This window comes from Chiroxiphia lanceolata, chromosome 16, assembly GCF_009829145.1.
Source record: "Chiroxiphia lanceolata isolate bChiLan1 chromosome 16, bChiLan1.pri, whole genome shotgun sequence".
Taxonomy (NCBI): domain Eukaryota; kingdom Metazoa; phylum Chordata; class Aves; order Passeriformes; family Pipridae; genus Chiroxiphia; species Chiroxiphia lanceolata.
Window position 1 is genome coordinate 1,407,969 of NC_045652.1, and position 15,389 is coordinate 1,423,357.

Sequence of the window (15,389 nt, forward strand, 5' to 3'; positions counted from 1 at the left end):
CCCAGTTTCACTGGTCACTCACTCAGCCATGGCTTTACCCCTCTCTGACCCAGTGCAGGGGCAGGTCAAACACCTGCTGTATTATTTCCAGTGGTTCCCAAGCCTTCAGCAGCTGAGTTGTGTTTTGGGCTGGGTATTTCTGTGGTCACCTATTGTTACATTTTCCTCAGATAATAATCCATCAGAGCACAGAACAGGTTATGAACCTAAAACAATGGCTAAAATAGTCTTAGTCAATGCAAATGCGACTCGTTCAGCAGCTCTTGTGTTGCTCCAGCCCTGCGAGCCCGGTCAGGGATCCGAGGTGTCCAGCGCTGCTCTGAGCGAGGACACACACGGCCTGAGCACCCTTTGTTGTTGTTTATTCTGTGCTGTTCAGTTCCTCCACAAAGGAGTATTTAGCATTGTTTGCTCAGGAGCCTGAACAATGAGCTGGGAGCCCAGGGCTGCCCCTTGAGCCCGGGTCCAGCCCAGCACGATGTGACTAAATGCTACGTCACGCGCCACCGTCCCAGCCCTGGCTTTGTTGGTCACTGCTGCAAGTCTCAGTTCCAGCAGGGACATAAACACATGACTAACTCGAGGCACACACTTATCCCAGCAGGAAGCAATACACTTTCTGGTGTCAATCTCCTGGGAATTAATTTTGTGCTCAGTGCTGTGTTTGGAGGAGTTTGCAAACAGGCAGACGGTGCCCAAACATTGCCGAGTGATGAACACGCACACTGAGGGAATGCCAGCTTTGTGTTTTCAGACACCAAGACACTTCAGAAGATGTCTTTAATATTTAAAATTTGACCCTTGCTAAAACATTGTGAATTGTCAGGTGCCTGCAGGACTAAAATGCCCAGCTTTATTAAAAAACAACAACCATGGTGTTCTATTAGGTGGAAAGTTCATTTTAACAAGCCTTCTCCAGCTTTTTTTCATTAGGATGCAAACATTAGAGGTCTGGAGGATGCCTGTAGCAGAGCTCTGTCCCACACAGCCTTCAGGATGCTGGGGGGTCTGCCAGCACAGCCAGCTGGAGGGTGACTTTGCTACAGATTAAGCAGCAGGGGGTCAGTCTTTCCTCAGAAGATATTGTTGTTTTATCTCATAATGCCTCTTTGTCCTGCCCTTTTGTTCTTGGGAGAACAAAGGGTGAATCCTACATCAAAGGTTATGAGCACATAGCGTCTGGAAACCTCAGCTGGGAGAGAAAGTGGAGCCTGTGACATCAGAAATTAATAGTTTGCCTCAAAAAAACCAAACCTGCAGGTGAGTGGGAGCCATGAACCCAAAGCACTGCAAAAGTGTCACAAAAGCAGATTTTCTCACATGCAGATCACAGTAACAGTGGGATCAAGGGCACCCTCAGCCAGTTTGGAGCTGACAGAGCTGTGTGGTGAGGTCACACACTGCAGGGAAGGGATGGGGCATCCAGAGGGACCTGGACAGGCTGGAGAGGTGGGACTGTGTGAACCTTATGTAGATCCACAAGGCCAAGAGCAAGATCCTGCACTTGGGTCAGGGCAATGCCAAGCACAAATCGAGACTGGGCAGAGAATGGATTGAGAGCAGTCCTGGGAGAAGGATCTGGGGGTGCTGGTGGGTGAGGGGCTGGACATGCCCTGGCTGTGTGTGCTGGGACCCAGAAACCCCCCGTGCCCTGGGCTGATCCCACAGTGTGGGCAGCAGGGGAGGGGGGATTCTGCCCCTCTGCCCCCTCAGGTGAGACCCCTCTGCAGAGCTGCCTCAGGATATGGGGGAACCAACAGCACAAGGACGTGGAGCTGTTGGAGAGAGTCCAGAGGAGGCCATGGAAATGTTCCAAGGGCTGGAGCCCCTCTGCTCTGGAACTAGGCTGGGAGAGCTGGGGGGGTTCACCTGGAGAAGAGAAGGCTCCAGGGAGACCTGAGAGCCCCTTGCAGGGCCTAAAGGGGCTCCAGGAGAGCTGGAGAGGGACTGGGGACAAGGGATGGAGGGACAGGACAAGGGGGAATGGCTTCCCACTGCCAGAGGGCAGGATTAGATGGGATATTGGGAAGAAATTGTTCCCTGTGAGGGTGGGGAGGGCCTGGCACAGGTTGCCCAGAGAAGCTGTGGCTGCTCCATCCCTGGAAGTGTCCAAGGCCAGGTTGGATGGGGCTTGGAGCAACCTGGGCTAGTGGAAGGTGTCCCTGCCCATGGCAGGGGGTTGGAATGGAGTGGTCTTGAAGATCCCTTCCCACCCAAAGCATTCCATCATTTCCACCACTGGCAGGGTGGGATGGAAGCAGTGACATGCACAGGTGCATCTCAGCTGCTGTGTAAAAGGATGTGTGTTTTTCCCAAAGCACAGCCAATGTCCCCGGCACTCCCAGCCTTGCTGGAGTCAGTCCCAGCCCTCGCTGCCAGTTTAGCACCAAGTGGTCAGACCAACAACCCAAAGGCCACACCTCAAGTCTTGTATCCAGTTCTGGGCCCCTCACAACGAGAGAGACACTGAGGGGCTGGAGCGTGTCCAGAGGAGGGAACGGAGCTGGGAAGGAGTTGGAGCAGCAGGAGCAGCTGAGGGAGCTGGGGGAACTCAGCCTGGAGCAAAGGAGGCTCAGGGGGGACCTTCTGGCTCTGCAACTCTCTGACAGGAGGGGGGAGCTGGGGGGGTTTGGGCTCTGCTCCCAGGGAACGGGGGACAGGAGGAGAGGGAACGGCCTCAAGCTGTGCCAGGGGAGGGTCAGGTTGGACATCAGGAGGAATTTCTTGACTGAAAGGGTGGCCAAGCATTGGAATGGGCTTCCCAGGGAGGTGGTGGAGTCAAGAAATGACTGGATATGGCACTCAGTGCTCTGGTCTGGTTGACAAGAGGGAGATAGTCAAAGGTTGGATTTGATGAGCTCAGAGGTCTTTTCCAACCTTAATGATTCTGTGATTCTGTTCCTGCCTGTTGCTTAGGCACTTGCAGAGAAGTTGCCACTTTCCTTGCTGCTCCTTGTGGGAGCCCTGTTAATCCCCAGCCCCTGTTCCCAGAGATGACACTGCAGAGACATGACATATTTAGCACTTTATCATGCAAGGACAAGGAGGTGCAGCTCAAACTGTCTTTCTCACAGTGATAAACCTGAAAGACCAGGATGATATCTGTGCAGTGCAGAGAAACAGGGACCTATTGTAACTCCCAGGCTGAGAATGAATAAACAATAATTATGTGTATGCAATAAAATTTTCCTCATTAGCTGAAGGTGAGCACAGGCAAAAATTGGAGCTAACCATCCCCCAAACCCAGCATGTCCAGCTCCAAATCTGAATGTTCTGCTTTAAGCCCTGGCATTGCTGCCCCTCTGTGCAGCAGGGCTGATGCGACAGGCTGAAAACATGCATCTGATACATGCCAGGCCTGAGTTCCATGAAAAGCACAGGTAATTTGGGCCTATAATTAACTCCAGGGACAAATAATAGCATTTATGAGTCAAATTCACCTGAGGGCAACCACAACAAAATGCTACTCAGCTGAGTCATGGGGAAAATTGGCAGGCAGGTTGGATCGTCATCCAAACCCAGAGCCATGACGTTCCCTCCTCTGTGCTCTCTGGGTTTCTGAAGGATCTGAAAATACACTGATTTATGGTCCTCCCTGTGTCCTTCTCAGCTTTCAGGTCTCGTGAGCTGCTTTGTTGGGCAGTGGGAAGGTTTAAGGTTGCCCACAACTCATGACGTGGCACCTCCGGGGGCATCACCTCCAGAGCTGAGCCCATTTCAACCCAGCTGTCTGCTCACCCACGCTCAAGGATAGACTTAAAAGATAACAGGGCATCAATAAAAGACAAAACTAAGGGGGGAAAAAAAAAGCAGAGAGCAGAAAAATCCTTCCCCCTGTTCCCACAGCCCTTAATCCTGGAGATATGTATTCGTGTATTAAACAGTTTGCGAGATGATTATGTAAGTGAAATCTCTGCAAATCTTTAAAAAAAAATAAATAAACTGATTACTTTTCCCCCTCTCCCTCTGGCTAACCTTTTGCAGATTTAACAGATAACCAACAGCAAACGGAGGCCAAATAAATTGCTTAAAGTTTCCTTGCCCTGCCGGCCTCCCCCGGCTCCGGGCAGGGCGACTGGGGACTGCGGCAGCTGCAGGGGGAGCCGGAGCCGGCGGCAAAGCCACGCGTGCGTGTGCTCCGAGAACATCTGCTGCAGTTTAGGGTATTAGCAGCCACAGCGAGATGCCCGGACAGCTCGGAACAGAGCAGGGTGAAGGCAGAAAACCTGCTCGGGGGCCTCTGGCTGAGAAATGAAGTATTTGCTGGAGCAAGTGCTGCTGCTGAGGGATGGATGCTCCTGCTGGGAGGGGTGGGATCCTGTCTCCCAGAGGCGCCCACTGTCACTTCCCAGGGGAAGTGCTGTGGTACAGAACTGCATCCTGAGCATCCTTACTCAGGCCAAAAGTGACCTGCTTGCTTCACCCAGCACTTCCTCAGCAGCTGCTGAAGGACTTGCACTTAATAGAATAATTGGAGATGTTATTTCCAGTGGAAGAGGGTGGGTAAAAAGCAGCCCGTCATTAATAGCAAATAATTCTTCCACCAGTGTATTGCTGTGTCAGAATTAGTCTCACCTCTGTCATTACAGCACTCTCACTCTCCTGTCAAGGCAGGAACTCTCCACAGTAACTGATGGATAAGGAATGAATCCATCACCTCCACCCTAATGGGATGTGGGTACATTGAGCAGGTGCCTCTGTAACCTCCAGCCACCCACAGATGGTGCAAAGCCCTGGTCCAGCAGCCTGTGGGCCCACGGCCATGCTCTGCTGAAACCCACCCTCGTTTCCATGGCTCCTGGTGCACCTCAGCTTTCCAGACCTGTGTTTCTATTCCAGGGAGAGGATGTGCCACCACATTGTGCCAGATCTTCCAGGCAATGCAAGGAAAGACCCTGCTGATCCTATATGTTGGTTCCCATAGCCCTGCCCTCTCTCTTGGGACCATCATTGTCCCACACAGCTTAAATCCAGTCAAGACAAGACTGAACTCTTTCCTTCTCCTTTTGAATCCTCCAAGCCTCTCCAGAAAAAGTAAGGTTTTCCAGGGAGCGACAAGGGGAGAAATTTCAGGGAGAGGAATCCTCTGGACAAGGAAGACCTTAATGTGTCCAACTGGAAAGGAAAAGGAAGATCCTGCTGCCCCTATATATCTTTATCCAAAGCTCTGAAGGACATGATAAACCACAGGCAGCTCATCACCACACAGCAGAGCCGGGGGAGCTGTGCCACCCTACAGCCAAGGCTGGAGCTGCCCTGGTCCTCCCCAGAAAAAGGCCTGTGGAAATCTGCTCAGCTGTGGAATGTCCCACAGACCCAGCACGGTCAGGGCTGGAGCTGGGAGCTTCCCTTCCAGTTACAGCTCCATTGTGTTCCCACCAGCAGAGTTACCAAAGACCCTGGGCCATCTCAGTGGCCACCTCAGCCACCACTCCAGGGCACTCTGGCTGTGGTGCCAGCGAGTGCCACGATGCCCCCGCCCGGTGTGACAGGACCCCCTCACCACCCCCTCACCACCCCCTCACCACGCCCTCACCACCCCCTCACCACGCCCTCACCACCCCCTCACCACCCCCTCACCTGGCGTCGTCGTCGCGGGCGATGAGAAGGCGCATGTGGCTGGTGGCCGACGCCGTCCTCAGGATGTCCACGGCCCTGGAAAACACAGACACAGCACGTGGCTGGCTCACAGCGCTTCCCCTCCAGCCACACAGCAGAGCTCATGTAAACTGGGCAGAGACCCGTGGCCTGGGCAAGCCCTGTCAGCAGCTGAGTGACCAATTCCAGCTGGGTGCCCGTGGAACAGACACATTCCCTGTTCTGGCTGTGGGGCCGGAGAGCAGCCAGCTCACATCCCAATTTTCCCACTTCTGCAATAAAAGAGAAGTCCCTGATAACAAAACTCAGGGGATGCCTGTGGTGCTGAGCAAATACCTCCCAGCACACCCATGGTAGGGGCTTGGAACAAGATGGTCTTTAAGGTCCCTCCCAACTCAAACCATTCCATGATTCTATAATCCCCTCCCTGTGGAAGTTTCCTTCTCAGGGATGGCCCCTTTCTGGTTCAAAATACAGGTATTTCCATGGGAGCCAGAGCAGTGTGCCAGGGCCAGGCACAGCCTCCCACAGCCACAGAGGTGTCCTCAGGGACTTCCACCATCAAACCCAGCTGCTCTGGGGCTTTGGGAGCAGGACAAGCTCCTTATGCTGCTTCCCAAGCATCTGTCCAGCACACCCTGCAGGCATTTAAGGCAGACAGTGGCCTAGCCCCATGTTCAGTGGGAAAGGGGAGCCCCAAGAGTGTTGTTGTTCCTCTGGAGCCATTAATTATTTTCTTGATGAGGAGCTGAGGGGCTGGATTGTGGCTCCACAGGGGATCCCCCACACAGAACAGCGCTGTCAGGCTTAGGCTCCAGCTAATCTCCTGTGCTGGGAGCTGCAGGGCTGGCTGGGAAGCTGGAGCAGATGGAATGGGGGTGCCAGGAGCTATGTAAAACCCCAGTATTTGGGGGAACTGTCTGAATATCTCACAAATACTGTTTGGGTACACCGGTCTGTTTTTATATCAAATCTTTTTGGTCCGAGAATTCGCAACTGGGCTCTTGGGAACAGCACAGACAGAGTGATTCCCTGGTGTCCTCCATGCAACCCGCAGCCTAAGCCACTTCCTAGAATTACACAAAAGCAACAGGAATGCCAAATTTCCATTTGGATATGGTACCTCTCACTTGTAACCCCAATTAGGGAATCTCCATTGACCTCCAGGATCTGGTCTCCTGGCTGCAGGCGCCCTAGAAAAGAAAACTAATGGATAGAAACTCCAGAAAGTACAGCTTGGAGGGACTGGGAGAGGCTGGGCAGTTCCTGCCTTTGCCCAGAGACAGGATGAAAAATGCATTGGTCCTTCTGGAGATGCTCGTCCAACCTGTTTTTCAGGATGTCCGGAGATGAAGTTTCTGCAACCTCCCGGAGCAACCTGTGCCAATGGCCCAGCACTTCCTCTGCTCCAGGAAGTTACAAAAGTAAATACCAAAAAATGCAATGAAGCTTTTGCTTAATTCAGTTTGAGGTCACATAGTTCAGTTGGAGGTCAGGTAGAAAACCATGACTGGCACTTCCACCTGTTCTGGATTTATTTTCCTTTATTGGATGGAAAAATGATGTAACATTTGGAAAAAAAAAAAATCTTTTTGGCTTAAGTTCTAACAGGTGAACTCTGCAGACCCCTAATACCTACTTATTTGAACATATTCAGAATTAAATCAGTGACCCAGAGCAGAGCTGAATTTGCAAAAGGATCTCGGGTCATTTTGGGGCTACAGGCAGTGACTGGCAGGTGGGGAAGGACAGGCAGCCAAGTGAAGTTCTGGTGTGGCAGAGATGGGAATAGCTTTAGAGACACAAAGTAATTGTACATGTGCTCAGAAGCCAATCCAAGGCTGCCACTGAATGTCAGAAAAACTGCCACGCTAGAAAAATACCCCCACCACTGGAAAATCTCTGAGGAAGCACCTGAAATGTCCCACATTTCCCACTGAAATATCTAATATGGCAATGTACAAAATAAATACACTGGATTGGGGTTATTTCCAGACTCTGTGGTGCTCTGCACTGTGTTCAACTCACCATCTGCATAAGCAACACCCCCTGGAAGGATCCTCTTGACATAAACTCCATATTCCTCTCCAGTGAGTTCCTTGATGCCACCAATGACCTTAATACCTGGAGGGAAAGCAGAGCCCATGACACAAAGGGAGGAGAATCAGTTTCCACGGGCAGTCTCAAAGGGATGCAGCCCCAACCCGAAGTTCACGGAATCATGGAATGGTTTGGGTTGGAAGGGACCTTAAAGCTTATCCAGTCCCACCCCCTGCCATGGGCAGGGACACCTTCCACTATCCCAGGTTGCTCCAAGCCCTGTCCAGCCTGGCCTTGGACACTTCCAGGGATGGGGCAGCCACAGTTTCTCTGGGCAACCTGTGCCAGGCCCTCCCCACCCTCACAGCCAACAATTTCTTCCCAATATCCCATCTAACCCTGCCCTCTGGCAGTGGGAAGCCATTTCCCCTTGTCCTGTCCCTCCAGTCCTTGTCCCAAGTCCCTCTCCAGCTCTCCTGGAGCCCCTTCAGGCCCTGCAAGGGGCTCTCAGGTCTCCCTGGAGCCTTCTCTTCTCCAGGTGAACCCCCCCAGCTCTCCCAGCCTGGTTCCAGAGCAGAGGGGCTCCAGCCCTTGGAGCATCTCCATGGCCTCCTCTGGACTCACTCCAGAAGCTCCAAATCCACCAGTGACAGGAAAGGATCTGCTTCTGCCGTGGATGCCTCAGCCTGTGCTCATTTCTCTGATAAGAACTGTCATACAAAACATTCCTGGTGACAAGGAGTTTCTGCAGGAGACCCACTTCCAGGTGGAACATCTGGACAAGCGTCAGGTTCACTGGGGTGGTGGGGACACTGCCCACCCTCCTGCCAGGCCCCAGCAGCATCTCCAACACAGCCTTTGATGCTGCCACCGATAGCAGAGCTGAACATCAGGAGCAGACACTTTTATCAGTGTTTGGACCCAGAAGGAGCACCAGAGGCAGGAACCCGGGCACAGAGATGACCCTGTTGCTGCTCTGAACCCTCTCATTGCAGCAGCACAGCTCAGGTGCCCTGTGGCACTTTGGCAAAGGGCTCCTGCTCCACACGGCCACCCCTCCAGCCATGGGACCTTTCCCTGCTGGAGAGCATAAGCTGGCTGGCAGGAAAAGGTCCAAGAGACTTATTTATCCAGGGCTCATTAAGTCCTACTTCGAAGATCCAGGCTGTGGACAGAAGGATTAAAAAGCCTGGCTTTAATTAACAAATCTCCCCTGAGAGCCGCCGGTCAGGCACTTTGCTGCTCTGGCCAGGAGGGCAGGCTGGGGACAGGCTGTGCCATGGAGAGAGGCACTGCCAGTGCCAGCCCAGCCTCACCCTCCAGCTGCTACCCGGGCTGATGGGCTGCCCCGAGCCTTGGTGAGGTCCTGGGTGCACAGAGTGACCCCATGCAAGAAACTCCTGCCCCCGGGGAGCAGAGCAGAGGTGCTTCCCCAGACACGAGACCCCCTTCGGAAACAGGTAGGAGGGAAGAGGAGCAGACCCTGAATCGGGACTGCTCAGGACACAGAACTATTTCCATCCCTGTTTCCTTTCCTTTCTTAACCCAAGCTCTGCTCTAGCGCCCCTCACAGTTTCCATCTGTCTCTAAGGAAAGATCTAGTCTCTTAAATCACCTTTATATTAGAATTAGATTATCACAATTTTCCAGTTCCTTCCTATGTGCACCAATTGCTGCTTTTCCCAGGCTCAAAATCCCAGCTCTGTCTGAGTGCTGAGTTTATTCTCTGGGCTTAATGCATTAACCAGGCACCTGTGAGGAGCTGTTTTACTGATGGAACAGGGAACTCACAGCAGAACACCTCAAGGATAGGCACTAATTTTGTTCTCCACTGGATTTTAAAAGAAATTCACTCAAATTGGAAATATTGCCCAAAAGAAGTATCTCCAAGCAACACAAGCCTCCCCAAGGCAGGGGGAGCAGGTCAGACACCTGTAAACCAAAACAGAGAGGAGATGCTGCAGTCCCAAAGCCCAGGGACAGAAGGTAAAACCTGCTTATTGCCCAGGATGCTCAGCTGGAAAACTTCTCCCCTCCCAATGGGACCAGAGTGGCTGCTGCTGGGCTTTGCAGAGACACCCTGGCAGCAGAGTCACACTTGGAATGGGTTTGGGAAACCCCTGGCATCGGGGGTCCTGCAGAGGCAAAGTCCCATCAGTTTCCCTGGATGGAGAGAACACTGGAAGTCCAGCCTAAGGTGATGACTCAAGAAGTCATTCCACATCTTTCTTCACATCAGAACATGAAGTATTTGTGAATGATGAGGCACACTGGACAAACTGTGTAAAAATCTGCGTCTGTGGAGGTTCAGCCTCAGCATCTCCCAGCAGCCCACGGGACCTGCGTGTGAGCGGCACCTCTGCCGAGGCATCAGATCAATAATGACTCATTTTCCTTTTGTGTCTGCAAATCAATTGTAATAATGCCTTAATATAGCTGAAGTATCTACAAATCCTCTTTTATCCCCAACGATGTCATGAGAAAATCCGATCTTGTTATTAAAATCGGCGATTACTCACAGTATTGCTCCAGACACACTCAAACTTTGATGGGGGGAGGGAAAAATTCCTGGTTTTTAACTCTTTTGTTGGGAAAGCAGTTGGGTGCTGCCAAGCTCTGCCCACGCTGCCCTCCCGCCCATCACCTCGCCAAGGAGGTGCTGTGGGTGCCAGTCCTGCCCCCTAAAATGCAGTGAAGGGTCCCCACCGGGGCAGGAGGTCTCACCCCTTCCAGAGTTCAGACCAAGCCATGGGACAGCCCAGGACTGATGGCAGCAAACCCAAATCATCAAGGATTTGGGTGGCAGCACCCTGGGAGTATATTTTCTTATCCATTTTATTAACACTTACTTCAATCAAAATTTCTGTTTGGGACCCAGTGTAGGTAAATAACGGCTCTCTAATTGTCACAGCATCAAAGTCCTGGTATAATGCTTATTAAGTCATACTTAGGGCCAGATAATCTAGCCTATTTTGGATCCCTCTATTTAATCTTTCCTTTCTGGCAAAGGTCCTGGAGTTGTTGCCCATGTCCCCAGTATTTTCTCTTTTGCAAAATAAAGTTTGACAGGAAAACTCCAGATGAACTTACTGACCGAGGTGATGTTTTCTTTAGACTCTGAACGATCCTATAAGTTTCTTAAAGACCCTCAAGCTTCTCTGGTGCCTCTAATCCCGCTCCCACTAATGCCATAGTCGCAGTTCTCAGGCTATAATCTCACCTGCTCCCAGCTCCCTATTCCACAGGTCAGGGGGTGTCCTGGCTAATCTGGTTGTTTAGCCCAACTGGGATCATCTCTGGAGCATCCTGACCCCACCGGCTGCTGCATGGAGAGGCCGCTCTGTGCCTAAGCCAGCAATGTTCAATTACATTTCCCTTAATCCCTCTGTTGATCTTGTGGCCCTAGCCAGCTTTTTCTGTCTGGAGGAAGGGACAGATTGGAGGTGAATCACTCACTGCCCTGTCCTAAGAAGATGAAGGTCAAGATAATGGGATCTCAGTGTTTCTGAGAAATGCTTCTTAATCAGCACTTCCCTTTGATGGCTATTCCGTAATTCGAGGTGCAGGTTTTAGGAGCTGCCAGTAACCCCTTTGAACTTCTGCTGAAGTTCACATGTGGGTTTCTACCTAAAGCCACAGAGCAACAGACCCGGGGCCAAACGCTGACCTGCCACGCCAGCACCGAGTGGGTGATGCTGCTCTAGAGGAACTCTGCTGGAACAACACCTACATCTAACCAGGAAACTCATGAATGAGCTTTTCTCCCAAAAAAACCCCATACTCTGAGCAGCTACACCTACAGCAGACACGGGGATCCTGCAAGCACCACTTGGTCCTCAGCAGAGAGTGATGGTTAAGCTGCCAGAGGACAGGGTTAGTTGGGATACTGGGGAGAAGTTCTTTGCTCAGAGGGTGGTGAGGCCCTGGCACAGGTTGCCCAGAGAAGCTGTGGTTGCCCCATCCCTGGAAGTGTCCAAGACCAGACTGGACGGGGCTTGAAGCAACCTGGGCTAGTGGAAGGTGTCCCTGCCCATGGCAGGGGGGTGGAACAAGATGAGCTTTGGGGTCCCTTCCAACCAAACCAGTCTGTGATTTCTGGGGGATGATCCCTTGTCTTGGGTGTTTCAAGCCTCACAGAAGAGGATGAAATCAGGTGATGATGGCATTAAGAAATCCACATTGTTACACCTTCCTGCAGCGCCTCAAGAGATGCTGTAGAGGGTCTGCAAGAGCTTGCAAAGACCCTCTGGCCACAAACTGAGGAAAAGGAGAGCAGTTGGAGCATGTGAAGTGGCTCACAGTGGCTGCCACATCTGTGCACCCCTTCCAGAGGTCAGGCTTTCCTGGGTCTCCTCCTTCAACAAGCTAATCTAACCCAGCAGCTAAAATCTCATCAACTCAACCAAATCCACCTCTGGAGATTAAAATATCATATTCACCGAGAAAAGACATTTTTCTGAGCTCCTGTGAACCTCATGAACCTCATGAGCAAGGGAAGAATCAGCAAAGCTGTTTCTCCATGGCAGAAAGTCCCGTTAGCCCAGAGCTGGAAACAGCCAATAATTAATGTATCATTAATCTCAGGGCTCAGGAAACCTGAACTTGTTTCTCTGGTGAGTCTGGCTTCTCAGGAAGGGTCCCCAGATGGTCACAGAGACCTCACGGAGGGACCAGCAGCTGCTCTGCAGGAAGATGGGCTACACTCACAATTGAGTTATGGGGGAGACTGCAAGGTGGACCCCAAGAAACCCTGATGAAGGATAACAGATTTTTATAAAGCCCATGGCAAAGCACCAGTATTTATGCTGCTGGATATATAGAAGTCAGATGAGATGCTTTGTTGGATCCCTTTGGGCTGAGTGGCATGTACCTGGGACTTTCTCATGTTCTGCTGGATAGAACCTTCTCTTTTCCCTTCTCTTGCATGCTTTGATGTTCAGAGCACTGTGGAAGGACATCTGACTCACTGAGTGCTCATACCCTTAACCTGTGGGCCAAACTTTCCCAAAACAACTCATACAGCCCAGTCCCCAGGAGAGCTCCAGCACCTTGCATTGTCCATTGGGGTAATTTCTGGTGGGGGAAAATCTGCAGCAGGACGGGGGCAGGTGACTGGGAAGTGCTGGAGATTCTATTTATTTATTTATTCATTTGTTTATTTATTTAATATAATTTTAATTTATTTAATTCAGGAAATCCTGTAAAGTCTTTCCCCCCCCATCCTGCTCAAGGACAGGGCTCTGGCCCTGGGCTCCTGCACAGCTCTCAGCACTTTGGCTGCTCATCATTAACATGGGATTAATTGGGATTTTGATGTGACTTTAACATCCCAGCTGCAGAACATGCTATCAGGTGCTTGGCACAGGCAGGCACAGGAACCATAACTTTGGTGAGATATCAGACTGCCACACGGGGAGGCACATCACGACACAGGGACCAAGGAGAGGCTGGAGCTGCCCCAGCCCACCCCAATGTCCCTGCTGGAGGGTCTGCACTCACCCAGCCCGTTTGCACAGTCGTAGAAGTCAAAGCAGTGCACGGTTCGATCCATCCCGTATGGTCCCATGAGCGTCCTGGGAGAGAGAAGAGGAGCATCTTTCTGTCACAGGCTAAAATAAGCAGATGCACAAGCACCCAACCAACACACACAAGCACATCCTCCCCACCACCCTGGACCTGGCCTAACACCACTGCAGACACGCAGGGTGAGGGCCACGGCCCCACATGTTACACCCACACTGTGGCAAAAATCAACCCCCTCCCAGCCCCCCCGGAGTTCACACAGATAAATGAGAGAATATGTGCAGGGCTGGACATCATCCTCCCCACCCTGCAAATCTGATAGACCTGTCTGTGATTCATTACCTCAGATTATCGGGGCTGGACAGCTGTCCAGCTCCCGGGAAATGAGATCAGAGCTCGGACCAATGTTCTGGGAATAAACCAGTTTCACAAATACAGGCAGCCTGGAATGAAGACAGCCAGGCACAATCTGCTCCTGAGGTTTTTTAATGTGGGCAGGGGGTCTGGAAAAGGGGGATGCAAGATCTGCTGAGCCGCTTCAAGTCCCTGCCTGGCCGAGTGCAGGGTGGGAGCTTCTCATCACAAGCCAGAGATCGTACACCTGAGATTCCCCTGAGCCAAGAAATTGTCTCAAACACTCCACAGTCTCCCCCTAAACACCATCAGGCAAGGGGGCTGTCCCAAATGAATGACCCCAAAAACAACCAGTCCCACTCTGCCCCAACTGAGGATGTCAGACTCCAAACCCAGGACTGCTGGTGCTTCTCCTCCTTGGGTGGCCCGTGGTGGTCACCCCCATGAGGATGGTGAGCCTTGACCTGAGAAACCCAGAGCCAGACAAGCCAAGTGGAAAACCAGGACTGAGTGGCTCCCAGAACACTCCCCAGGATTTAAGTTGCAAGAGAAAAGGTGGTTCCAAATGAATATCAGGTCCCCGGTCTGAACACAGATGAGGAGGAACAACGCCATGGGAAACAACAGGTTCCTCTGAGTCCAGTGGGACGCAGGATAAGAACTGTGAGGACTTTTCTTCTCAGGAATCCAAAATAAATCCCAAAATATCAAGCTATTCTGCAAAGCCAGTAACACCCACCTCTAAGATTCAGACTGGAAGCTTTTTCTCCCTGTTAAAAAAATGCCCCTCCTTGATATTCTTGGACTGTTTCATGTATTCAAGACCAAACAAACCACTGGCCACATCTGGCTGTCAGAAAATGGAGCTTGAAGACATCCCGGGAAGCCAGAGCAGCCCCGGGCCCAGGCTGGTTCAAGTAACCACCCAGGATTTTCAGAGTACTTTGAGTAAATCACTGAGGAAATTCCACCAGGAGTGAACAGAAATAGCTCAAACGGGGCTGGGACGCGACATACAGACAGCAGTTCGGCGGAGCAGATGCCTCCTTGATACGATCAACTCTTATCCCCGAAGGGTGTGGGGACAGGGAGCAGCAGCAGCAGCTTTGCTAATGCCAGAGACGCACAGACCCAACCCCAGGGGCTGGGGACGGTGTCCTTGGCTCCTTCTGCTGCGCACACGCCACCCCTGCCACCCCACCCTGCTCCCGGAGAGCCACAGCAGAGGAACCTGGGCTAGAGGTGGCCACAGGCCCCCCAGGGCTGCCACTCCCTCCCCATTCCTGCCCCGGCTGGGGGGATTACCTGCTGATGATGATGGCTCCCTTGTAAAGGACAGAGACCGCGGGCATCTTGCTGGCGGCGGCAGCCCGGCCCTGCCAGGCACCAGCCGCTCGGATTTGGCAGGAATCCGTTAAAGTGATGTGAAAAAAAAATGGGAAAAAAAGGGGGAGGTCGGAGGGGGTCACGTGGTCTCCCCGTATGCATGTTAATTCCACCCAACATTAACACAGATCAGCTAAAAACATCCCCAACTTTAGATTAAAGCTTATGCAAGCCAAAGCCAATGCGGCCCATCGTGAGCGCCTTCCCACAGCGGGGCAGGAGCTCGGCCGCCCCCCCAGCAGGGCTGGCCCCTTCCTCGTTAGCACAATGGGCTAATTATTGGGGTGCGTTGGATGGAACACAACCCCCCAGGGATGGAGGGCAGCGTTCAGTGCACGACATGTGTGCTCAGCATCCCTAAAGGATTAAAATCCGTAGCAAAGCTTTGGAAGTAATAACAGAATGTAGCACTTAGGGGGTTAGGATTGTTGTTGATTTTTTTTTTCCTTTTAGCATCTTTTCCAGCCCAAAGCATTTCCTTCTTACTG

At 52.0% G+C, this 15,389-nt stretch overlaps 1 protein-coding gene across 1 annotated transcript in view; it reads right to left on the bottom strand.

Moving 5' to 3' along the window:
- Positions 1 to 15,021, bottom strand: part of LOC116794787 (syntaxin-binding protein 4-like) — a 38,835-nt gene extending 23,814 nt beyond the window's left edge. The window contains 6 exon segments of the mRNA XM_032703847.1: positions 5,581 to 5,655; positions 6,722 to 6,791; positions 7,627 to 7,722; positions 13,138 to 13,211; positions 14,821 to 14,961; positions 14,963 to 15,021. Of these exon segments, the coding sequence (XP_032559738.1) occupies positions 5,581 to 5,655; positions 6,722 to 6,791; positions 7,627 to 7,722; positions 13,138 to 13,211; positions 14,821 to 14,961; positions 14,963 to 15,021 (515 nt within the window).
- Positions 15,022 to 15,389: the final 368 nt, after the last annotated feature.